The sequence below is a fragment of the Malaclemys terrapin genome, chromosome 6, assembly GCF_027887155.1.
Source record: "Malaclemys terrapin pileata isolate rMalTer1 chromosome 6, rMalTer1.hap1, whole genome shotgun sequence".
NCBI lineage: Eukaryota > Metazoa > Chordata > Testudines > Emydidae > Malaclemys > Malaclemys terrapin.
This window is the reverse complement of record NC_071510.1, coordinates 43,163,987-43,187,475: the sequence shown is the minus strand read 5'-3', so window position 1 is coordinate 43,187,475 and position 23,489 is coordinate 43,163,987. Positions and strand designations below refer to the sequence as shown.

At 38.8% G+C, this 23,489-nt stretch overlaps 1 protein-coding gene across 2 annotated transcripts in view; it reads right to left on the bottom strand.

The window, feature by feature from the left end:
• The window catches only part of RIC1 (RIC1 homolog, RAB6A GEF complex partner 1), an 88,562-nt gene that overhangs the window by 2,675 nt on the left and 62,398 nt on the right, over positions 1–23,489 (bottom strand). For both annotated transcript variants that reach the window (XM_054032109.1, XM_054032110.1), the window contains exons 13-25: positions 21,962–22,000; positions 21,623–21,733; positions 20,822–20,911; positions 18,333–18,493; positions 15,033–15,171; positions 11,504–11,620; positions 9,582–10,310; positions 9,075–9,233; positions 8,823–8,959; positions 2,935–3,221; positions 1,872–2,066; positions 425–602; positions 94–282 (exon numbers count right to left, since the gene is read on the bottom strand). In XM_054032109.1, coding sequence (XP_053888084.1) covers positions 94–282; positions 425–602; positions 1,872–2,066; positions 2,935–3,221; positions 8,823–8,959; positions 9,075–9,233; positions 9,582–10,310; positions 11,504–11,620; positions 15,033–15,171; positions 18,333–18,493; positions 20,822–20,911; positions 21,623–21,733; positions 21,962–22,000 — 2,531 coding nt within the window. The remainder of the gene's footprint in view (positions 1–93; positions 283–424; positions 603–1,871; positions 2,067–2,934; positions 3,222–8,822; positions 8,960–9,074; positions 9,234–9,581; positions 10,311–11,503; positions 11,621–15,032; positions 15,172–18,332; positions 18,494–20,821; positions 20,912–21,622; positions 21,734–21,961; positions 22,001–23,489) is intronic.

Below are 23,489 nucleotides of genomic sequence, written 5' to 3'. Positions count from 1 at the left end.
CTCACACTAATCAATATAAACCCCAAATTGAATTACGTACAAAATTCTGTATTCAGCCATCTATCAAAACTAATCTGCTGCAATGACACTTACCAATCTGTGGAAGCCCATCTGTCTACAGCATGTAGCCCAGTCTTGATATTCTGCCAGATCTCTCCATCGGCATCAGAGGACTGCATTATGATAAAAACCTGGTTGATTATTGAAGATTCTCTGAGAATAAGGCCTATGATAATGCACCAGTCCAGACATCCTGCTTCCATGAAGATGTGTAGCAAATACCTATAAGAACAAAACAGTTCATGCAGTGGCACGCTTTTCCTCCTCTCAAGGACAAAATTCAAACAACGCTAGATCACACACATGCTAAAAGCAAGAGTGAACATATTTTAGTCTCAATTCATCTTATGATGATGTAACTTACCGTAGTTGGACCTGTGACTTGTGTGGCCCTTTACTAGCCAATTCCAGAGAAAGATGTTCCAGCTCTGACTGTGTTAAACTTAGAGTGGAGATGTTTTCATCCACCATGGTCCAGTCACCATCCACAATAGAACTTGTTTCTGTCAGGTCTGTTGCTGAACCAATGCTGCATTCATCACCTACCAAAATACATTCAACAGGATATTTAGAAAGCCATCTATTAATTTATCAGGTGTCAATGTTTTCTTTTGCACTGCTTCCTCCAGAAACTGATTGGGCTCATTTAATAGTTAAACATTTACATACCAACATAACTAGCTTTGGGATTCAGTAAGGGTGTTATTGGGTACTGAACAGCTAGCAGTTAGCCAGGAGCAATCTGAATGTAGGTATATTGTCCTTCTAAGGATTTAAAGGTCTTGTTGGTGCATTGGATTAATATATACTTAAAGATAGACTTGCTTTTCTTTGCAAGCTGTTTTTTCAGTAGCAATTCTTGTTTGTACCAGGTAAAGACAATCCTGCAGGATAAACTGAGTAGGAAGAGTAATATGTATACAACAGGTCCCCCAGGCACTCATACAGATCATTTGGAAAATAGTGAAGTACTGTTGAGCACTTGGACAGATGTAGAAATTTCCCAAACACTATTAGTAATCAGAATTACTACGGTGAACATCTTAATTGATCCTAAAACTAGAGTCAGTGGAAATAGATTACAAGGCTGTTCTTAGCATGTGCGCAACATGCCCCAGGTGGCACATGACCAAGATTCATCACCAAATTTGGTCTGCTGGTTGGATCATTAGCTTCCCTGAGCACGACATGAATGCTGATTCATGCCCCCAGTTAAAAGTTATTTCCAACAGTCCTATGTGCCTTTGATTCCTGTTTATGCTCTAAAACAGTCAGTATTAAGATGAAGTGAGTGAAATTGTCATGAAGGATACACATTTAGTCTGAAGAGTAGGAGTGGATTGGGAAGTGTGAAACTGATTTAAAATTGACTAGTCTTTTTCCAAAAAAAGCAAGATACAGAAAGGAAACAGTCAAATTTTGTTATTAAAATCATCAGTTTTAATAGTTTTAGGTCCTACCAACACAGGTAGGGCCTTTTCTAAAAAACACCAGACATGATTTTTTACTTTCAAGTCCTTTTAAATACAGCTGTCGCTTGCATGGTCATAGTCTTCAATTCTGACTCAGCCACAAAGTTGTCAATGTACTTTTAAATGTTTCTAGCATACTTTTCCACTGACTGAGCCAATCTTTTCTGCATTATTGTATTACCAGATAACAGGACAGCACCATACAGCAGTGATGAGCATTCATGACAAATGATGAATACCTAGATGCAATTTTCTGAGGGTGATGCAGAAAGGGTGTGGGTGTGTGTGTGTGGGTGGGTGGGTGGGAGAGAGAGAGAGAGAGAGAGAGAGATAACCTACCTTTATTTAATAAAGGAGAGAGGAATGCATCTTGCATGTGAGGTCCATGGGATGAAAGTGTGTCCATTTCTCTCTGGGAGGAATTGATGGTGCTAAGCCAGCTGTGACTCTGAGGTGCACTTGAGACCCCCGTGTCCATTTCCACATTTAAAAAGCTGTCTGCAGACTGGGACTTGAGCAGCTGCTCTCCAACAGCTAGAAATAAGGAGGCATTTATAAAAAACTGACCTACAATACAAGTAGCCATTTTTTAATACATCTCCCAAACAACTTTTTACAGTTATATCCAAGTCAAAATTCAAGTACTTAAGTTGCTGACAAATGAACAAATGCAAGGGAATGCAGATCTTATGGCTATTGTAAGACCCTTTGATCAGCGTCAGTGTACCTAGATACTGGCACACAGTGAAAGTGCCATCTAATATGTTGTTGGCATAGCTGAGCTACCACGTAAACTCACTTTTTTGCAATCTTGAGACAAACTCAGTCTAGCTTATAGAATTAAAAGATGCTTTAAGATTGCAGTGAGATCCATGTGGTAATCTCACAAAATAATATATTGAAAGATGTAACAACAACATTGTAATACAGGTTTGAAAACTGCAGCACATTCTCACAATTTTAACTCTTCCATCTCACTACCACATTGCTAGCAAATTTCAGCAAGTCACATGAAAAACAAGGTGTATCTCTAAAAATCAGATAAAGCTGATCAAATGCCTATCTAAAACCACATAAATGTACTGATTTTAGTCACTTTCTTTGGCTGAAATTATATAAAACGTTGTGTCCAGACTGACCTGTAACAGAGATCTAGTTCTCTGATTTAATACAGCTAAAATATAACTTCTGAGAGAAAACAGGAAATCTCAACAGAAGCTACAACATGATGTCTATGCTAAACAGAACCCCTTCAAAGCATGCAAAGTAAGGAACTGTGCAGGTGATAAACCTCAACCTGTTCTTTGCTTGGCTGAACTGAGATACGAGAGATTAAAACTAATGGAGGCAGGACTGCAGGAAAGAAACCTAGTCCACCAAAATAACTCTGATGGTACAGCACCTGTCTTGTACTTTCCATTCTTGAAAGGTGAATTAACAGAGCAAGCTGGTATGACTGGAAATGGCCAGAGAAAGTCTTTGTGTAGTCTCTTCAAGGCAATCACAAAATCCTCCACACGGGCAGCTCGGGCTCGCTCCTTACACAGCCAACCAATCAGCTCAAAGCCTAGTTGTGCAGCGAAGCATCCAAGGTCTTTAAGCCTGATTTCCTCCAGCAAGCGTCGAGCATGACGCCAGAGCATCATATCAATGTACATATTCTCAGCACAGTCACTGTCTTTACTCCACCTGTGGACCAACACAAGAGAAGAGAAGAGGGTGAGGTGATATTAAGACTGTAGCTTAAAAGTCACTTATAGATCAGCTGTAGCACAGATATATGAAATTACAAACTAAGTTGAGTAACAATTTAATGGTGAAAACCACTTGCACGTTGATAAAAGAGATTACGTGTTACCTGGGGTTCCTTTACCCAAGAGCCTCCACTATCACTATGAGCTATGTGACCATAGGAATGTGGTAGATAGAAACTAGATAGGCAGCACCAGCTGCAGGGGCTTAAAGTCTTAGCAGTGAAGGCAGGGCTACATGTCACCAGGGAAGCAAGGAGCAGCCCCCCTTCCAAAGTGGCCTCTCAGAGAAAGTAAACTCCAGAAGACTGTGGCACTAGCAGTTTCTCTCACAGACAAGCACTCCTGCCACTCTCTAAGCCCTCAGCTGGGGCTCCAGTCCCACCCCACTGAGCCCGAACTAGACCCCCACCCCACCCAGCTCCACACTCCCAGCACCCAAACTCCCCACTAAACCCCACACACCCCCTGCTGAGCCCTAACCATCTTCACATGGACCCCCTGGCAGAGTCCCATTGCCCCTGCACCTGGAACCCCTCCCCGTCCCCCCCTCAATAAGCCCCTCTGCATCCAGATGCCTCACAGAGCTTCCCACACCAAAACTACCACACACACAACCCTCTTGCTCCACACCTGGATCCTGCTAGCCTGAACCTGCCTGCCCACACCTGGTGTGCTTGGCACAGAGGGGCAGAGCCCTGGGGTGTTTCTGGAGCCAGCCCAGCCCCTGCGCTGGGTCAGGTGTAGCCTCACCCCTGAGTCCCTGTCCTTGGGTGGGGTACTATAGGGTGATCTCCCATCTCAATGCAGCCAGTGACCTGTGCTCCCCACTGCCATGCTGGAGCCTCCACATTTATTTATTGACAAATTAAAATGTGCAGAATTTTTAGGCTCAGAATTCCCTCAGGAGTAGCAAGCTTTCAGCAAATGACTTCCAGGAGATGGATATGCATATGCATGAAAAATCATGGTAGTCTTGCAAGTTTTGTGAGAAGTGAGCTTTTCCCTGGGTCAATGTTTCATACAGGTACCAAGTGTCTAACATTAACTTTAAATACTGATCCAGGAAGTGGACTTTGTGCTGGTGGTGGAATAGTAGCAATCTTCAAACAGGAGAGGCCTGTGAAGTCCAAACCCACTGAAGAAGATAACAGAGGAAATGTGCTTCATATTACCGTCAAAGCACAGATATCTACCCTGTTCCTTCATATACCAAGCACCATATCTGAGTGGGAGGGGGACACTGCCTTTAAAAACAAAATGTATAGTATTCTGGAACACAAATGTCTTACTGGATCAGACCAGGGGTCCATCTAGTCCAGTACTTGGTCTTTAACAATGGCCAATTACCAGCTCTTTTACAGAAAGGAAGGAAATAGAAGGAAAATAGGATAGCCTGCTCCCAATAAAGTTTGTCCTAACTTCCAATAGTTCGAGATCTGAGTAAACTGTGAAGCTTAATGTTTTTATCCCTTTATGGGGTTGAAAAGAGGTTGAACACTATGTAATTTTAAAAATAAAAATACCACAAGAAAAACAATCAAAACTGATACTTGGGAGAAACATTTAGATAGAATTATTAATTGCATCTCATATGACTAGTCCAGCAAAACCTACTTCTGGTAGACCACCATCAGATTCAGAGAAAGCTGGTCCATTCCATATAAGAAGTGTTTAGCGCTCCTTGAGAAAGATTGATTTTTTTGAGTAGGAGGCCTGGTCTACACTGGCAGCGGGGGGGGGGGGGGGGAGAGAATTGATCTAAGTTACGCAACTTCAGTTACATGAATAAGGTAGCTGAAGTCAACGTACTTAGACCTACTCACCGCGGTGTCTTCACTGTGGTGAGTCGACTGCTGCTGCTTCCCTGTCGACTCTGCCTGTGCCTCTTGCGGTGGTGGAGTACAGGAGTCGACGGGAGAACGCTCGGGTGTCGATTTATCGCATCTAGACTAGACGCGATAAATCGACCCCTGCTGGATCGATCGCTGCCCACTGATCCGTCGGGTAGCGTAGAAATACCCGGAGTCTTTTACAAGAATCTTTGATCTGGCAGCTTAGGGAAAAAGATGTTTCCCTGGACAGAATCCTCCCACCATGAAGATGACAATTGCACACAGTGAAAAATTCCACCTGCTCAGAAGCACAAAGATTTAGGAAATCAATGCTTATGGCTAAAAATTCCATAGGGAATTTCTGTGCTTGGGCTGGTAGGAACTCTTAATACCAAAGTCATAAATCTAACAACTTCGATTCAATTAGAAATATCTTAATTTTAAATGGTACAAAAAAGGAAAAAGTTTTAAAATAGCTTAAGACTGGAGAAAATTCTCCTAAGAAAATGACTGAACTCAGCTTGTAGGACATCTGTCTGACTTCACTGTAACTAAAATTGATTTGAACTGCATGCTTTCACCTGTAATTGCCAGAATTATTGTTCATACCTGTGTGTAGTGCTACGCTCACTTAATAAATGGAGATATCCTATCTCCTAGAACTGAAAGGGATCTTGAAAGGTCATCGAGTCCAGCCCCCTGCCTTCACTAGCAGGACCAAGTACTGATTTTGCCCCAGATCCCTAAATGGCCCCCTCAAGAATTGAACTCACAACCCTGAGTTTAGCAGACCAATGCTCAAACCACTGAGCTATCCCTCCTTGCCTTACTATCTGTTGTACTGCTTAAAAGGACTAAACTTGAAACCTTTAGTTTGAGGAGTATATAACTAAATTTCAGCATTCGCATAGCACTTTTGTAGCTGGCATTGCAAGATATTTACATGCCAGATAAGCTAAATTTTCATACTCTCCTTCATGCTTCGGCTACCATTCCAGAGAACATACTTCCATGCTGATGATGCTCTTTAAAAAAATAACGCATTACTTAAATTTGTGACTGAACTCCTTGGGGGAGAATTGCAGGTCTCTGGCTCAGTTTTGCCCGCATTCTGCCATATATTTCATGTTATAGTAGTCTCAGATGATGACTCAGCACATGTTCATTTTAAGAACACTTTCGCTGCAGATTTGACAAAACGCAGAAAAGGTACCAATGTCAGATTTTTAAAGATAGCTACAGCACTCCACCCAAGGTTTAAGAATCTGAAGTGCCTTCCAAAACCTGAGAGGGACGAGGTGTGGAGCATGCTTTGAGAAGTCTTAAAAGAGTAATACTCCGATGCAGAAATATAGAACTGAACTACCAAAAATGAAAATCAGCCTTCTGCTGGTGGCATCTGACAGATGATGAAAAGGAATATGCATTGGTCTGCACTACTTTGGATTGTTATCGAGCAGAACCTGTAATCAGCATGGACACATGTCCTCTGGAACGGTGATTGAGGCATGAAGGGACGTATGACTCTTTAGCGCATCGGAAATATAAATACCTTGCAACACCGGCTACAATAGTGCCATGAGAACACCTGTTCTCACTTTCAGGTGACACTGAACAAGAAGCAGGCAGCTTATCTCCTGCAAATGTAAACAAAACTTGTTTGTCTGAGCGATTGACTGAACAAGAAACAGGACTGAGTGGACTTGTAGGCTTTTATATTGTTTAACATTGTTTTTATTTTTGAATGCAGGTTTTTTTGTTTGTTTTTTTACACACAATTCTACATTTGTAAGTTCAACTTTCATGATAAAGATTACACTACAGTACTTGTAATAGGTTAATTGAAAAGTATTTCTTTTGTTTTTTACAGTGCAAATATCTGTAATAAAAATAAATATAAAGTGAGCACTGTACACTTTGTATTCTGTTATAATTGAAATCAATATATTTGAAAATGTAGAAAATATCCATAAATATTTAAATAAATGCTATTCTATTGTTTAATCCTGCAATTAATAGCAATTAATTTTTAATCACTTGACAGCCCTATGAAGAAGCTGAATTATAGTTGTTGCAGTCCAGTTACTTCATTAAGTTTATACTTGGTTATTTGATATTCTGTCTCAGTTTAGCTGTTGAATTATGTTAAAAATTGATGCTGTTAGTATTTTAAAAAGTGAACACCATTGTGGTTAATGCTCAGAGGTTTTTGAATTTTATACTCAGCTTTATAACTAGTCCATTCAATATAGTTAACCAACCATACTTTAATTTACATTTCAGAAATTCATGTTTTGTTTAGAGGTTGTCTTAAGAGTTGCCACACTGTATCATTCATTTTATTTACTTGTTTATGTGGTGTATATCATTTGCATGATTTGTTTATTGGTTTTATCATTTTTAATTACTTAAACTCTTTATTTCAAAGTCAAGTTAATGGTTTATTTTGGAGCAGCAGTTTATAAAAGAATCCATGTTAAGTTTTGCAGTGATGCACTCCCAGTGCAGTCTCATTAATAACCATAATCAATAAGTCCAGCTTTTGATTTGGTTTTCCTGAACTAGTCATGTGAGAAGCAATTAATTAGATAAATAATTCCATCTAATTGTTTCCCCAAAATATTCATTTTGCTAATTGCTTGTTTCTTTTGGTAATTTTACTGGCATCCAACTCCTACCACACCAGGCCTTCAAAAGATTGGTTTCTTAAATTTTATAAAATTTACTGTAACAACTCTGGATATTCTTGTTATCCATGTAAATGTCTGTTTTATTACACCTGCTAAGTTCTTGACCTTAGTACTATCTTGTTGCATTTTATTTGAGTAAAGATCAAACACCGTGGTCCAAAGGGTCATTTTCTTCAAAATGATTTTAAAAATACAATATTGGACAGTAACTTCCTATGGACAATTCTGGTTTGTGTTCCCTGCATTTTATCTTGTTTACCACTTCTAAGCAGAACAAAGAAGCATCCGAGGAAGAGGGTTTTAGCCCACGAAAGCTTATGCCCAAATAAATTTGTTAGTCTCTAAGGTGCCACAAGTACTCCTCATTCTTTTTAATATCAAAGTTACAGCTCATGCACATAAAAAGTTATGACAGACGGAAATCGAAGTAGACAATATGTGCAGTAAAAGCAAAGGGAGAAATATTTCTTCTGCAGTATTAGGTGAGATGCTCTATTATAGTTAATGGACATGTGAGTGCTCACTGTAAAACCTCCAGAGGTCTGTGGAATCTCACAGCACACAGAACACCACTAAGGTTGCTGTCAGGGCCAAATTAAGACAATCTAGGGTCCTGGGCACCCCCCACATAACATCTCCCCGCCCCCTCCCCCACCACCCATGCTGTGGCCCAGACCCTTTCAGGACTAACAACAGGTTTCACATTTAAGATGAATGGCCCAGCTCACACATCCCAGAGGTACTATTTCAGGCAGGCATCAGTTATATTTGGTTCACACTTTTCAACTTGTCTTTGCATCCATAAGGGCTAGAAACAATTTTTTTTTAAATGGAAACTGAAATCCTGATCTCACATGACTCCAGGAGTCATGAGTGCCCAGGCCTTAATATAGCCCCATTGTATAATTTGTTACAATGTAAATAGTTTGGATGAGTGGGGCAGGAACTATTCTCTGTACAGTGGCCCAGCATGGTAGGGATCAGTCATGAATTGTACTATGATACAAATGTTACCTTTTCCCAGATGGACCAGAAGGCATGCTCAGTGTTTTCTGTAGATTAAATTTGTTAGCAGGAAGATTCTCTGCTGATTGAGATAAACTAATGCTGCGATGTCTGAAGAACTCAAAGCCACCAGTTGAGCTGGGTTCCTACAACAAAGAAGCATATGACCAACTAAAGTAAAAACATGTTACATCCTGGGTATACATGAGATTCATTATGTTTAGTGACTGATGTACAAGATTTATGATTTTCTTAACAAACCTGAGTTGTGGGTGTTGGTGGCGGAGTCTCTGATTCACCAGAACCAATGGCTTTAAGAAATCTGATCATGTGACGACAAAGGTCCCACTTTCCCTGCTCCAGGGCAGTGTTGAACAGAAGAGTGGCATGCTGCCTACTAACTGCTGGAACCTCCATGTTCTACAAGTAACAATGCACAATATAAAAATAATTTGCTTCTGAAACCCAGCAATACTTTTCGAAAAAGTCAAGCCCCTGCCCCAGCAGTATGCTCAAAAATGAGAGTTGTAGGTAAAGTCATATTTCACAGTTTTCCATTTTGTTAAGTGCCATTTTAGGGACCTATTCATATTTAATTTGATCCCTAAATAGATATAATTGAGGTGAGTTGCCCACCAAAAAAAGTGTTATATTTATTTTTACAAAACAGTTATGCCAAACATGCAATAAATCGTTTAAATGAAACCAAAAAAAATGGGGACTAAATGGTCACTTCTTTTTTGTAATCAAGTAGCAGGATACTATTACCTGTAGGATAATAAGGTAAGAGGCAGCTGTGTCTAAGTCCTGGGCCATTAAGCACTCCTCAAATAAGTCTTTTGGGTTTCCAACAGCAGCAAAAAGGTAATTCCACAGGGCATATTCTGTCTTCCTAGCACAATGAACAACTGTCTGCAGGAAAAGGGGGAACTCTGTAATGAACTTAGCCACAGTGGGAAGCAGAGGGTCGGGAATGGGCTCCCGCGAGGTAGCTTCTTCTTCCAGCACTTCATGAAGCATCAGTTCTAGCACATGAGGAAAGTAAGGTAATGTGGCACAGGACTGGGCCAAAAGCAAGGCTTGCTCTCCTAGGTTCCTCACCAAAAGCTGGCGCAAAATGTGATGGAGGTAGATCTGAGAGGTTCTCTCAACAATACAGAAAGGAAAGAGGACCTCCAAATGTTGTCTAGCACTGCTGTGAGTGTATAAACAGTCGTAGAGTACAGTGTCATTGACAGCACCAAGAACCAAGGCATCTTCAAACAGAACAGCCAAGGGGTATATGTTGATGTGGAAAGGCAGCATGATCCGTCTTGACAAAAAAGAATGTGGTTTGCGGTGATCCCTGGGAAACAAAGGAAGCCAGACTTTCATACCTGACCCACCACAGCTGAGCCAGAGTGCCTCCAGTAAGTGGCGCTTTTGTTTGTTTGCCCTACAGGTAGTCCAAACATTTTCAACCGACTGGGCTAGCACAACTGGAGCACAAAAAGGCAGCTGGGGAAGAAAAGAAAAAAAGATCTTGATACCCTTTTAATTTGTGCCTCATCTCACTAGTATCCTTCCTTCAATTGAAAGAGGTGACAGCACATTTCACTCCCATTTAATAGATTTGTCGGTGAGGGGAGTATATGATACATAATTCTCTACAATAGTGAATTTCTATTTTTATTAGGCATTTCTAAAACTCTAGTCAGTGCAAATACTCAAGAAAGCAATTCAACCTGCGTTTCCACCCTCACAAACCTAAAACTGGCAATGTACTATATACCACGGATATTTATCAAATACTGCCCACATCCATTTTAAAGGTTTTTTTTCCACAAATACAGCTTGTTGTCACCATGGGGTCATTACTTTTCTAAAAGTGAGGACTGATAAGTGCAATTCCTATGCAACTTAGTCTTGCTGCATTTTGGGCACCAAGAAAAAGCTCCAGTATTAACCCACCAAGAGGGATCTCTTTCATTCCTCACCTACCAGCTGATGCCACTGACAATTCCAGTCAGAAGGCTGGTCAAATTGCCTATTTTTAGCACAGAGTGTAGGCTAGAGCTGGTGGGTTACTGTAAAAATAATGTTTGCAAGCATTCACTTGAATCCAACCATGCTCAGACCTCTCTGCAATTTCTGAAAATTCACACACACATCATTAGTATGAATGATAGTCATATGAAGAGCAACAATTTCACAATCTACACATGGTCATAAGAACAAGGATAGTCCTACATTAAAGAGTTTGTTCATTAATTTCTCTCATCTCTTAAGAAGTTAGTAAAAAATGCCAGTATGTGCCTGAAGGGGACGACAAACCACAAGTATTCAAAGTGAACAGTTTAGGAATAGCCCACAGGTCGAAAATTGTTTGCCCAAGCTTCGTACAGCACCTATCACAGTGGGATCCTGATCCATGATTGGGACCCCTATGTTACAGCAATACAAGGGGTAAATAATCTGATTGTCAGAGATACTTGCAGAAATAAAAACTGGCTTGTGAATGATTCATGAACAGAAAAGAGGGCTGCATTTGTCAGGTAATTTATTCACAACAAACAATTCAACCAGTTTTAGCACAGGCATTGAAATGTAGCTACACACTTGTTTCTAGGCCGAGATCAATCACCTTCACAACTTGCTGAGTCCTCAGAACCTTTGAAAATTCTTGTGTAATCCCAAATATGTTTACTCACAAGTTTCCTTTGGTTAGGACTGCTGTCCTTCTCTCGTATCTGGGGGCCAGACCGATCCCTTTGTACCATGATGAGTTGTCCTGCTAAGTTTAACATAATGCTTTCTGCCTCACAGGCCTGTGGGGGGAAAAAAGTGTAAATTACTTATCTCTAAACTTTTCTGAATCCATCATTTTTGCTTTGATATGTACAGTATAGTCTCTGCATAAACTCACAACCAAACACAAATTCAGAACACTGGCACTCCACTAAGCACATCTTTATAGGAGGCTTGTAAATACTAGCTTATGAACTCTGGATACAATTCTTTCTACCTATCTTCCAAACCAGCTTGCATATAAAGGAGGACAGATGCAAATACTCAAGGCTTTGATCTGTTTTAGGGAGGGACCTTCCCCATATGCTCCCTAAAAGCTTTGCTTGCCTAGGAGTAAAGCATGTAAACTGGGGATATGTTGGGGGAGGTGCTGTCCTTTCCCTGCTCTTCATTTTAATCAAACAGTTTAATTGTAAGCAGAGGTTTCAGTGTGCAACTTTCCTCAAAAAGGCTCTAAGGGTATGTCTACATTACAATTTAACACTTGCTGTTGGCCCACGTCAGCTGACTTGTGCTTGGTCTGTGCCACTGTAAACTAGTGGTGCAGACGTTTGGGCTCAGGCTAGAGCCTGGGCTCTGGGACTCTCCCCTATCATGGGGTCCCAGAGCTTGGGCTTCAGCACTAGCCCAAACATCTACACTGCAATTTTACAGCCCAATAGCCTAGCCTGAGCCCCACAAGCCCAAGTCAGCTGATGAGGGCCAGCCAGAGGTGTGTAATTGCAGTTCAGACATACTCTAAAACTGCATTGCATAATGCCATGGTTTTTAAAACGTGTTTAACAGGAACAGCTCTTTACCAGAGCTAGTATGTAATGCACTCCCACAGACCTCTACGCAAAGCTCAGTTAAAGGGTTGACTTGAGGCTGGTTACTGTATCTACCTCAGCTGTGGCTAAATAAGCTCCTAGCAGCTCACTGCCAGTTCACCTAGGGAACAGCAGCACACAAGGACAGCCATTTTCAACACTTAACTTTTGAAGAAGAGAATAGAATGCAGTGGTTGTAGAGTATTTCATATTCCGAAAAGGAAAAAACCAAAAAGAACGTAAATATATATAATTATATGTACACAAAGTTAGTTCCTTTATTTTACCCAGATACATGCACCCCAATCATCTAAGTGTCCTTTGTGCCCCTTGCTTTTAAATCTGCTTATTTTAGTTAGCATTGCTGCTGGTCTGTGCAAGTGCCATATGGTGGAATTGGTTATGCCAAGGTCAAGCCTTCCTAATACACAGAGGCAAGCCTCTTAGGGTACGTCTATACTTACTTCCTGGTCCGGATGTAAGTGATCGATCTTCTGGGATCGATCCCGGAAGTGCTTGCCGTCGACGCCGGTACTCCAGCTCGGCGAGAGGAGTACATGGCATCGACGGGGGAGCCTGCCTGCCGCATCTGGACCTGCGGTAAGTTCGGACTAAGGTACTTCGAATTCAGCTACGTTATTAACGTAGCTGAATTTGGGTACCTTAGTCCGAAGTGGGGGGTTAGCGTGGACCAGGCCTTAAAGAGCCAATTTAGCATAGGAAGCAATCAGAAGAAACAAGCAGGGTTGGGCACCTATAGAAGGAAACATTTAAATGGTTCTACTGTAAAAGTGACTGTAAAAATGCCACGTTGTTCAACAGAACTACTCCGTGTCTATTCGTAGTTTTGCCTCAACTTTAATTATAAAGTAGCTTTTCCTACTTCTGTTCTGTTGACTTTGCAGAGTCAACACTGCTACAGGAGAGGAAGATGGATTCCATTTTGGCTCAGTTATCAATAGAACCGTTAATCAAGATTGATCGCAGGGACTTTATTGTTAATGCTAGGGCCAGAAAGAACCCAGCTTCACTTTTATATTCAAGGTTGACTCGCAGAGATGACAATTAGAGTAAACATCTTTTTACTTATAAACGCAACAAATTTAGTATGGAATTTCCTGACAGAAAAGCAATCAGGGAACCCAACCTGTAGTGTAAATGTTTCCCTCCCAAATAGAAGTGCACTTAAAAACCTTAAATGTTTAATACTACACTGATACTTCGATCTCTGAAAAATATTCATTTTGTTTTACATTTAAATCAACTGCCTGACAGCTTACATACTATCATGTGTATAAAGCCCACATCCAGTTTTTCATATCAGACTAGAAGGACCCGAATAGTAGATTCTCAGCATCTGAGATGGAAGACAATGAATTTGATCCTTTGCTTATAAGCATTTTCTTGCAGCTAGCTAAGAATGGCAAGACTGTGTCCTAGAGCTCATGATGATTTAGAGTCCGCAATGCAGCTTCAGCACTGTGCACAGGAAGAACAGAATGCAAGAGGCATCTCAGAATGAAGCAGGAAGTGAACCAATGAAAGCTCCAACCCCCCCATCCACTAGATCAGTTACACTTCTCACAGGCAATTAATGTCCCTTAAATAACCCAATAGGTAATAGTCTTCGGAAAGGAAGGATAGTCCAGAGTTAAGGGCACTAGTCGTCCAATTCCCTGCTCCACCACAGAATTCTTGTGCAACCTTGCACAAGATACTGTGCCACTCTGGGTACATGTACACTGCAGCTGAGAGCATGCCTCCCAACCCGAGCAGACAGACACACTAGTTCAAGGAGCACTAGCATGCTAAAAATAGCAATGTGGATGCTGTGTCATGGGCTAGTCACCCAAGTACAAGCCCACCTGATCCTCTGGGTCCATACTCTGGTGGCTAGCCCATGCTGCAACATCCACATTGCTATATTTAGGGCACTAGCTCAAGCAGAGCTAGTGTGTCCATCTACCTGGGCTGGGAGGTACACTCTCAACTGCAGTGTAGACATACCTTCTGTGCATCAGTTTCCCATCTGTATAATGGAAATAATAGCTTCCCTACCTCACAGTGAGGATAAGTACATAAAAAATGGTGAGACTATACTATGATAACAGGGCAATAAGTACCTAAGATAGAAAAGTTGGTCCAGGCCCCAATGCTACATAAACAAATATTGCCCCTTTCCCAGGAATCAGCTGCCCCTTTAGATGGATTCACTGCCTAATTGACTTTGGTGGGTAATACCAAAAAGATGCACCTTATGTGCATCCAGGGGTCCTACATTATAGAAAAGAGTTCTATGCATGTTCTAGAACAGCTTGGAATTTTATGGGCATTGATCCAGAAGATGTATATTTCATACCCACACTATTTAAATAGTTAAATGTATCCAGGTCTTTTGTTTGCTTGCTTGCTTTTGTTTTGATTCTTTTCGGCTTTAGCTCTCATACTAAACAATAGAAGCATTTTATAAATATTTGAAAAGCATCTTCAAAAGAACTCTTTATTGCTACTGTCTGATATCATCACCCAGGCAGAACTCTTAAGACTAAAACTACCAACTCCAAGGACTGTCAGTTATTTTTTATAAACTTCAACCACTCAAAAACACTGGACAGACTCATACCTGCTGTGGCATTTTCAAGTTGATGCCAGTCTCTGTTCTCACCGATGTCAGAGTTACAGAAACAACAAGGAAAGGATGAGGAATGTAACGAGACATGGATACCTCCTGAAGAACTTGAATACTGGCAGTAGGGTTAGGACTGTAAGGGGGGGGAAAAAAAAACAGCTGCTGAACATTTCTCCTCTAACAGTAATTAATGGAAAATTACAGGTAGTTTCTAAATGCTTAATGATGGAAAATACTAATTTAACCATAGGAAGCAGAGCTCTTTCAAGAAACCAGAACAATTTCCCCTTAAACTGCAAAACTGTACCCAGGCCACTCTTCTGAACTGGATAAAGTTATATTTAATAAACCCATTAGCCTGATTTGTTCAATCTTGATAATTTATGGGAACACAGGAGGAAAGTGCTCAATGTACCTCTCAATAGTGATGATTTCAATCTGGGTTTCTCTGAACAAGGCATTGGAACTATTCTCCAAGTTAGACAACAGCCATCTCCCTCCCTACTGATGAAGGTTCCTTCTTTTTGATTTCAATGCAGGCTACAATATTGTGGACAACTCCATCCATCTAGACGACTGCAATAAATTATGAACCTCCCTTGTTCTGGCTCTAATCCTCCCCACCAAATGGTGCTGACTTCTGTGCTAGATCCTCCTCTACACAAAGAGACTCCTCCTACACAGAGTCTAAAAGTTTACTTTTCACAGCCCTTTACTCTTTTTTACCTCGCTCCTCCTTTTCAGTCATCCTATCCTTCCTCTCTCTTTAATCTTAATTTCCACTTTTATGATGATGATTCTCAAGTGCACATGTATTTCAGTGCATTTGATGACTCCTATCCACATTGTTAAGATATGAGGCATTATTTAAAGTTCCTTCAGCTAAGTATCTGAGACAGAAGTTTTTATGGGCAGGAAGGGCATTCTCCAACATTTTGCTCTTCAATTTAAAAACATACTTTTACTATTCACTTTCTGTAACCTTATCACCCTTGATTCAGAACTCACCTATTCATGTTTACTATGCTGTAAATCTGTCTACAATATGACCATCTCTATAGCACTGACCACATTTTTTACCACTTTGATGCCACCTCCTCTGAAATCCTCATGGCCTTTTATCTTTTCTTTTCCTGACAGCTACCTTCTTTATGGCCTCCCATTTCTCAGCTTCGACTGTGGGCATATAAAGAGTAATTCTCAACTCCATTCTCCAGCAGCTCCACCAGCTCCCATTTGTTTACCCAAATCCTGAAACACTTAGTTGTTTTTAAAGTCTCCATGGAACTGTTCTTGCCTGTCACATGGACTCATACCGCCCGAGTGCCCATTCCTTTTGCTATCAGGTACCTCATCTCTCTGCAGCTCCTTCTAACAGTGGAAATGCCTCACATACCATCTGGAACAATCTTCCTGTATCCCTCAGCCACTCCTAGTTCACACAACAAATCTCTGGCAGGACTGGGGAACAGGAATTAGTAGTCCTGACCTCTACTACTTTGCAGACATCTATCAGGGCCATTTTACATACAAGGCTGCATAAGGAAGGGTGAGAAATTAGAGGGGGAAAAGTAATAATGAACTGGAGCCCAAAGAGTTAGAAAACTTCTTCTCTATGGAAATCTTGTAATGCCTTAAATACTAGCAGCTAATCTTTTTCTGGACCCACTTTTAGATCATAAATCCTGTATCTGTTGCAGAAACTACTCTAGCTGAGCATTCACAAACAGGACAAGTTTCTCTCCTGTACCTTTACTTATTGACTCAACAGATGTTCAAGCATCTTCAAGCTTCTAAACAAAAGTCTGCACTGAAGAGAGGAATTCCATATTATAGGTTTTCTGAAAAAATACCAAGTAGGCTAAAGTAGCAGCTACATAAGCTCTACATAGTCTAGGTTTTTACATAAGAGTAGGCCACCACTTAAAGCAACCCAGAACAGTAAGTACCCTCAGGGACAAACTGTAGCATTTAGAATTCACTGGAAGAAAAAGAAAAAAAAAGTAAATAAAAACCCAATCTGTCTAAAGCCTGCTCTTATTAACAGTGTATGTCCATTCACAAATGATATTTTGTATCCTTCCTTGAGAAACATTTCGAACCCTTAGAATTTTTTTTCTAGACACACCAGTTATCTAAAGATTTTGTATCACTGTTACATCCTGTAAAGCAAAGTAATATTGTGAATACAGATATTTGCTCACTTAGGCAGTTGCTAGGGAGTGTAGACGCAAGTTCCATTCTGACAAACTATTAAAAACAAGGACTTAGAATCTCTGAAAAAGGTATCTTCAACTTCTGAAGTCATTATTGCCTTACCTAAATACAGCTTTCTAAAGTAAGAAAACAAGACAAAAAATTCCTCTGACTGATCTTTAAGTGCTATACCAATTAGTGACAAATCCTTCCTTCTCCAGCAGCTTACTTGTCAAAACGTACAGCAGACTTCTGTCTCTGACCATTTCCTCTAATTTTCCATGGTGAATGGAATGTGAAAACTAAACAGACAGAATTAACTGGTGGGTACAGTTAGATTTTTTTAAATTCTCTATTTAGAAAAGAACTTCTACAGATTTTGTAAAGTTACTGATACCAGTTTAAATAATCACAGGTCTGGATGCAGGTTTTTATAAATTATGAAAGTTGTACACAGTTTTCACATGCTTGTTTATGCTAAAAATACGACATTTAAAAGCTACAATTTCTAACACTGAGGAGTGGACTGGAACCCAACATGTCTAGAGATACAGATAATTAGAATCAGCTAAGCCATAGTCAATGCAAATTTAGTCAGTCCATCTACCATCTTCCACAAGTGTAATCTCCTCAATGTGTGAAAAGTCCCAAGAGAAAACACCAGAAGCCCAGGTTACTTTCCCTACCAGCTAAAATGGGCCAAGTTTTCAAATGTGCCCCAATTCTGACACCTTTTTCACAAGCACAAGTTTGTAAGTGCACATTTCAGGCACTATCACCTGCACACGTAAATTATGTGGGAAAGTGATAGTGCTCAAAAAGTTTCTCTGGGTAAGTATGTGTGCATGCAAACTTCCAAATATGCAAACCCTTGCATCCACATGTTAAGCATTATCATTTGCACACACAGGTGATAGAATTGCTACAAATGGAGGTCATATTTTGAAAAGTTATCTCAAGAAGTTATCAAAGCCTTTGATTAATCTTAAAACTAACAGTTTATGAAAGGAAATTACTCATGTAGAGGAGATATTTCTGAGTTAATTACTATAAAAATGTGGTAAAATGATTTTATAGACTTGCTTCAGTTGTACTCACCCATCAGGTTGTCTTTCAATACTATAAAGGCAAATAGAACAATCTGCTCTAAACAATATTACTATATCCCGGAAGACACTGAGTAGTAATGTTTCTGCCTGCACTTTGGTGACATGTGCAAATGCATTGTCCAGATTGGATGTTCGCAGGTAGATTCTTAGCTGTAAGGACAATTAATGGTTTAAACAAGAGTTCTCTTGCTGCAAACATCAATGTAACAAATACTTCAACAACAGATTCATTAATGCCTCATGGATTTTTGTGGTATGGCAAAACATTTTAGGAAGCAATTTTAAATTGTATACTAAACTGACTGAGTGCTTAACTGGTAGTGCTACGGTAGTTATATCAACAACAAAACGTAAAAAAAAAATTTAAGAGGATCAATTCTAAAACTGCAGACCTTGAACGAAGGAAAGTTCTTTTACCTTCCTCAAATATTCATCCAAATTCCTATTCACACTGAGCCTCTCCCGCCCCCCAATTGAAGAGTTATACAACATTTTCCCCAAACATGCCTCTATATTTAGTAAGGCTGTCAAGCGATTAAAAAAATTAATTGTGTGATAAATCACACTGTTAAATAATAGAATATCATTTACTTAAATATTTTTGGATGTTTTCTACATTTTCAAATATATTGATTTCAATTACAACAAAATACAAAGTGTGCAATGCTCACTTTACATTTATTTTTGATTACAAATATTTGCACTGTAAAAAAAAGAAATAGTATTTTTCAATTCACCTAGTATAAGTACTGTAGTGCAATCTCTTTATCATGCTAGTTGAACTTACAAATGTAGAATTATGTATAAAAAACTGCATTCAAAAATAAAACAAAATTTTAGAGTCTGCACATTCACTCAGTCCTACTTCTCGTTCAGCCAATCACTCAGACTAAGTTTGTTTACATTTGCAGGAGATCATGTTGCCCGCTTCTTGTTTACAATGTCACCTGAAAGTGAGAACAGGCAATCGTATGGCACTGTTATAGCAGGTGTCACAAGATATTTATGTGCCAGATATGCTAAAGATTCACATGTCCCTTCATACTTCAACCACCATTCCAAGGGACATGCGTCCATGCTGAAGACAGGTTCTGCTCGATAACAATCTAAAGCAGTGAGGACTGACACAGGCTCATTTTCATTATCTGAGTCAGATGCCACCAGCAGAAAATTTTTCTTTTTTGGTGGTTTGGGTTCTGTAGTTTCCACATCGGAGTGTTGCTCCTTTTAAGACTTCTCAAAGCATGCTCCACACCTCGTTCTTCACAGATTTTGGAAGGCACTTCAGATTCATAAACCTTGGGTCGAGTACTGTAGCTAGCTTTAGACATCTCATACTGGTACCTTATTCGCGTTTTGTCAAATCTGCAATGAAAGTGTTCTTAAAACGAACAGCAGGTGCTGGGTCATCATCCAAGACTGCTATAACATGAAATATACGACAGAATGTGGGTGTAAAAGAGCAGGGGACATCCAATTCTCCCTCAAGGAGTTCAGTCACAAATTTTATGAACGCATTTTTTTTTAAAAAACGAGTGTCATCAGCATGGAAGCATGTCCTCTGGAATGGTGGCTGAAGTATGGAAGGGGCATACGAATGTTTAGCATATCTGGCATTTAAATATCTGGCAATGCCCGCTACAGAAGTCCCATGCAAATGCCTGTTCTTATTTACATTGCCATCAGAAAGCAAGAAGTGGGCAGCATTATCTCCTTTAAATGTAAACAAAACTTGTTTGTCTTAGCGATTGGCTGAACGAGAAGTAGGACTGAGAGGACTTATAGGCTCTGAAGTTTTACATTGTTTTGTTTATAAGTGCACTTATGTAAAAAAAAATCTACATTTATAAGTTGCACTTTCAGGACAAAGATTGCATTACAGTATTTATATGAGGTGAATTCAAAAATACTATTTCTTTTATCATTTTTACAGTGCAAATATTTGTAATCAAAAATATATACTTTGATGTCAATTACAACAGAGAATACAATATATATGAAAATGTAGAAAAACATCCAAAATATTTAATAAATTTCGATTGGTATTCTATCGTTTAATAGTGCGATTAAAACTGTGATTAATCACAATTAAATTTTTTAATCGTGATTATTTTTGAGTTAAATCGCATGAGTTAACTGCGATTAATCAACAGCCCTAATATTTAGAACACACAAAAACCCGTCTGTCAGCACTCAAAATTGTGTCACATTTCTAAGGAAGATGAACATATTCTTATGTTGTCTTAACATGAAAATGGCTTTTAATGTTTTCCACAAAGGATTAGTTAAGAGGTATTGATGCAGGCAGACTCAATATGCTTCAAACATGAAGGGCTGAAGGAAATAAACCTATATTAGCTGAAATTCCCACAGTTCTACATTTGTTTTTTCCTGTACACAAAATTAATTTTGAGCATGCCTAATATTTAAAAATAAGATAGCAACTGAATAGCTTGTTTGAAGAAACGAATGCCTTACCTCTTCTTGGCGGTCACTTAAATTATAACATGCAAGAACAATGAAATCATTCCACCAGGCTATGCCACCTGTTACAATCATATTTTGCTCCTTAAAATAAAATGAAAGATCAAGCAAGTCAGAACGGTTATAAGCTGCTTACAAATTTCCACAAATCACATAATTTATACATATAAAAATAAATTAATACATAGAGAATTATACACACACTTAAACCATAAGAGCCTCCTATAGACTACATATAAAAAAGAAAATCTCCTGTAGATGACACATAAAAAACAGTATCACTATTAATAGGACAATCTTATTTAGGTATGACACTACTTTTAAAAAAATAAGTCTTCAAGGGTTGTCAGATAGATATGTGATTATCAAGAACTATTCAACAAAGCCAAGTGCTACATATGGTCCATCAGCGAACGCAGTAAATCTACAACTTTTTAAATCATAGTTGCTTTTTCACTATAGGCCAAAATTTTCAATTCTGGGTGCCTAAAGTTAGATTTCATACTTGATTTTCAGAGGTGCTTAGCATCTACAACTCCCATCTCACTTTAGGCATCCAGGTTTAAATTTTTTTTGCTATAATTCATATATTTTACTGCCAAGTTTGTTCCAAACTATAATACTTTTCATGTGTTTTATGTCAAGACATGCCAAACCAGTTTCCCTAATCTGTCTTCAAGAAATTCATTTGAAAAAATATGATTTGGTAGAAAACTAAAAATATGTTCAAAATATTGTGATTATAATAAATCTGGTTAAATTGCACACATGCTTATAAAACTAGTCAGCACTCACCTGGGTAATGTTCCCAAACAACTTCCATTTTTTGGTGAGTAAAGAATAATGTGCAAAACCAAACTTGCCAACAACAGCTACATTCTGCCCCAGCTTGTCAATGGCTGAAAACTGTTCAGACAAAAATTGGGGGGGGGAACATGACTATTGTTCAGAAATCTTTCAAAAATTGCATACTTCTATTCAAGATGATCAGTACTTTAGCAATATTAATATAATCAACTTAAAACTTGAAAATTGTCTGAGTACTAATGTTCTCTACAATACTAACAAGAACAATTATAAAAACCTAATGCTTGCATTTTTCATCAAACACCAACCTATTTTTAAATAACTCACCCTTATAGGCCAGTTGCTCTCTAGATATGTACTGTGAATCTAAAAAATAATAAAATAATAATATAATACAGATCATTGTTCTGAGAACAAATTGAAAAGATAAAAATTCACACACTTTAAGGGACATACACAGTCAACATTGTTTCTTTTATCTATTTTTAGTTCCATAACATTCTAGTTTGTTCACAGCCACTGGAGTTTTTTCACCACCACAATTCTTCCCTCACTCCACTCTTTCCAATACATTTTAGAATTGTATAAACCCTAGAAAACAATTTTAACAACATATTTTAAGCTTGTTTTCTGATTTTCTTTGCTTTGATTAAAATATGTAAAAATCTACTAATAGTGAGTTACAGGGGTAAAATACTATTTTTTTTAGATTTTTTTCCCCTTCAAGCAGTTGATTTTTTCCCATCAATTGAAGAGTTGTCAAGGGAAGATTCCATTCAGTAAAATCATCTGTTATGCATGGTTTCTTCAGCCATCACCTCCAGGAATCAAATTTTCTTGGATTTGTACTGACATAAAAGAAAAAAAAAAAACACCTATTCTGACTCAATTAATTTGCCTTTTTTCCACTCCTGAATAGTTTTATTTTGTACAGAATGTATATGCTAAGTTATCTCATAAAATGAACATGGTAAAATTCTATTAGTCTGTATACAAACTGCAGCACAGCAAACTAGTGGCAAGAAGAGTAACTAGAACTATGGCTATAGGGAAGGGAAGGATTTTGTTCTCTAATACAGTTGTCTGAAATATCTGCAGTTTGATTTATGGTTTCAATGATGCCATTTCTTGGTCAGTTACCTAGCTGTCTTAAATTGGCTTCAACTTCTGCCACAGACAAAAATGAGATTCAGTATGGAATATCAATAAGTTTCTTTTTGCTAAAACTCAAATTATTCTACTTGGGAAATAATAATGAGAAGACTTCCATTCCCATCTGCAATTTATAAGGATATTAATCATAATTTCAGACAAATTTAGGATGTTCACTGTAACCCATCAGGTAAACATTTCACAAGACCCAACTACTGTCTCAACCTAGGTTTGAGGTAAATTATAAATTTCAAGGAACAAGTCTTCCAGAGTTAGATTTTAACTTTTGATTCTTTTGACATGAAAGTCCAAGGGGTTTGGAAAATGGCTGGCATTGAAATGAGAAAAAGGTTGAACTTAGGAAGATACTGAATTGATAACCACCAACGACAGCAAAAACTAAAAGACTCAATGCAAGCAATTTATAAAAGTCTCCAGCTCCTTTCCAGATAGGGAGTTTACTTACTCAGTATTCTGTTACCTGAATGATCCAAAGTCTTATTAAATTAAGTTTTACTGTCCATAAGAAGATATAGTAGCTCTTTAAATAGAAACCAATCAAAGCTATTTTGCAGGACACAGTACTTCAAGAAAACTTTTACCCTGTAAATTTTCAACTTGAATGAGTTTAGGCCAGAGAAAAATGTATTTGCTTTAAGCACCAAATAAGATCATTCAATTCTTGAAAGGATTCAAGGTCTGT